We start from the raw sequence: 1,411 nt of genomic DNA on the forward strand, positions 1-1,411 counted from the left end.
AGGCTGGAGTTTCACTTCCATAGAGCCACACAGAACATGGAGGATTTTATTCAGCTGTGGGGTTTTAACAACATTTTATGTGCTGTGTCAGATGAAGGACAACTACAATTTAACAAGCTCCTCATTTAATGGGAAAAAATTAAAATTATTTCATCTTTGCAAAGAAAGAACAGTTCATCATACTAACTGCACGGTAATCAGCCCTGTTCTGATCTGGACAGCGTTCATTCCTCCTTACTTACAATAATGGAAAAGTAGTCTGAGTCAAAACAAATTATAGAAACTTTGGTGAAACAGTAACATGTTATGAATAAACCTTGAGAAAGAATCACACCCTCACTCAGGCATTGTGTGGTCTTGCAGGTGAAACAGACTGAGTGGAAAACGTTTTTCAGTGAGTAAATGGCATAAATCAGTATATGAAAAAGAAAAAATTTCCGACCACATGACAAAAGCCTTTTAATAATAAATTAAATCACATTTCTTATCACTTAAAAGCCAAAGTAAAGTAAGTGTGAAGGCAAAAGATGATTGAAGTCCAGTGAGTAAAGTTAGTTTTTTTCTTGGAAATGAAGTTGAGCTGAGTAATTAGTAAAAACTTGCATTCTTTGTAATTTTGCCAACTTTATCAGCCCAATTCACTCATTGGCCATGTCTGTCTGTGTTTTGCAGCATATTCCCAACTCCAGACCAGCAGCTAACACCCTCACACAAACCGGTCGCCCACAACAGTGGCGGTTCTCTTCCGGATCTGACCAACATCCAGTTTCCTCCTCCTCTGCCCATCCCACTTGACTCAGACGACGCAGCCGCCACCTCGTTTGGCTCTCCCAGCGGCACACAGGCTCTGGCTTCCACACAAGGTACTCTTCTTATCCTGCCATTTAAAAGTTGGCATCTAGTTCTGAATCCTGGTTTGCTCAAACAGAATCTCCAGGGATGCTGCTTGATGACAGTTTTATGTGTGTGCTTTAAAGACTTCCCCCTCTTGCTGTCTTTGTGTACTGAGTAGGAGTGAACACCTCTCAGTCCACAGTAACCATGGAGATCCAGTCTGCCCAGGACAACATGGTTCCTCTCATCCTAAATGCAGGAGACTCACACCAGCAGCAGAACCTACAGCTCTCCCAAAATTCTCCACCACTCCCGCTTTCCCAGGTACTGTCTGTTTTAAACAGACAAACAACAAGCCCGCCTTCTTGCTAAACAACCAATCACATTCACCTTATTCACTCGTGTAAAGTCGTGTACCACTCGGAAGAATTCGGCAATGCAACTGTTGGAACAGCTGTTTAACTACGACATTAAAGGAATAGTACACCCAAAAGATGATTAGCCTTCATTTTCTACTCACCCCCATGCTGAACAACACTCTGGAGTACTTTTTTGATATCTCAAATGCATCTGGAGA

General features: G+C 42.0%; 1 protein-coding gene across 1 annotated transcript in view; it reads left to right on the plus strand.

Moving 5' to 3' along the window:
* Nucleotides 1-1,411, plus strand: part of LOC107095129 (CREB-regulated transcription coactivator 1-like) — a 46,159-nt gene that overhangs the window by 18,545 nt on the left and 26,203 nt on the right. The window contains exons 5-6 of the mRNA XM_015391105.1: nucleotides 673-863; nucleotides 1,013-1,158. Of these exons, the coding sequence (XP_015246591.1) occupies nucleotides 673-863; nucleotides 1,013-1,158 (337 nt within the window). The remainder of the gene's footprint in view (nucleotides 1-672; nucleotides 864-1,012; nucleotides 1,159-1,411) is intronic.

Source organism: Cyprinodon variegatus, unplaced genomic scaffold, assembly GCF_000732505.1.
Source record: "Cyprinodon variegatus isolate N-32 unplaced genomic scaffold, C_variegatus-1.0 Scaffold525, whole genome shotgun sequence".
NCBI lineage: Eukaryota > Metazoa > Chordata > Actinopteri > Cyprinodontiformes > Cyprinodontidae > Cyprinodon > Cyprinodon variegatus.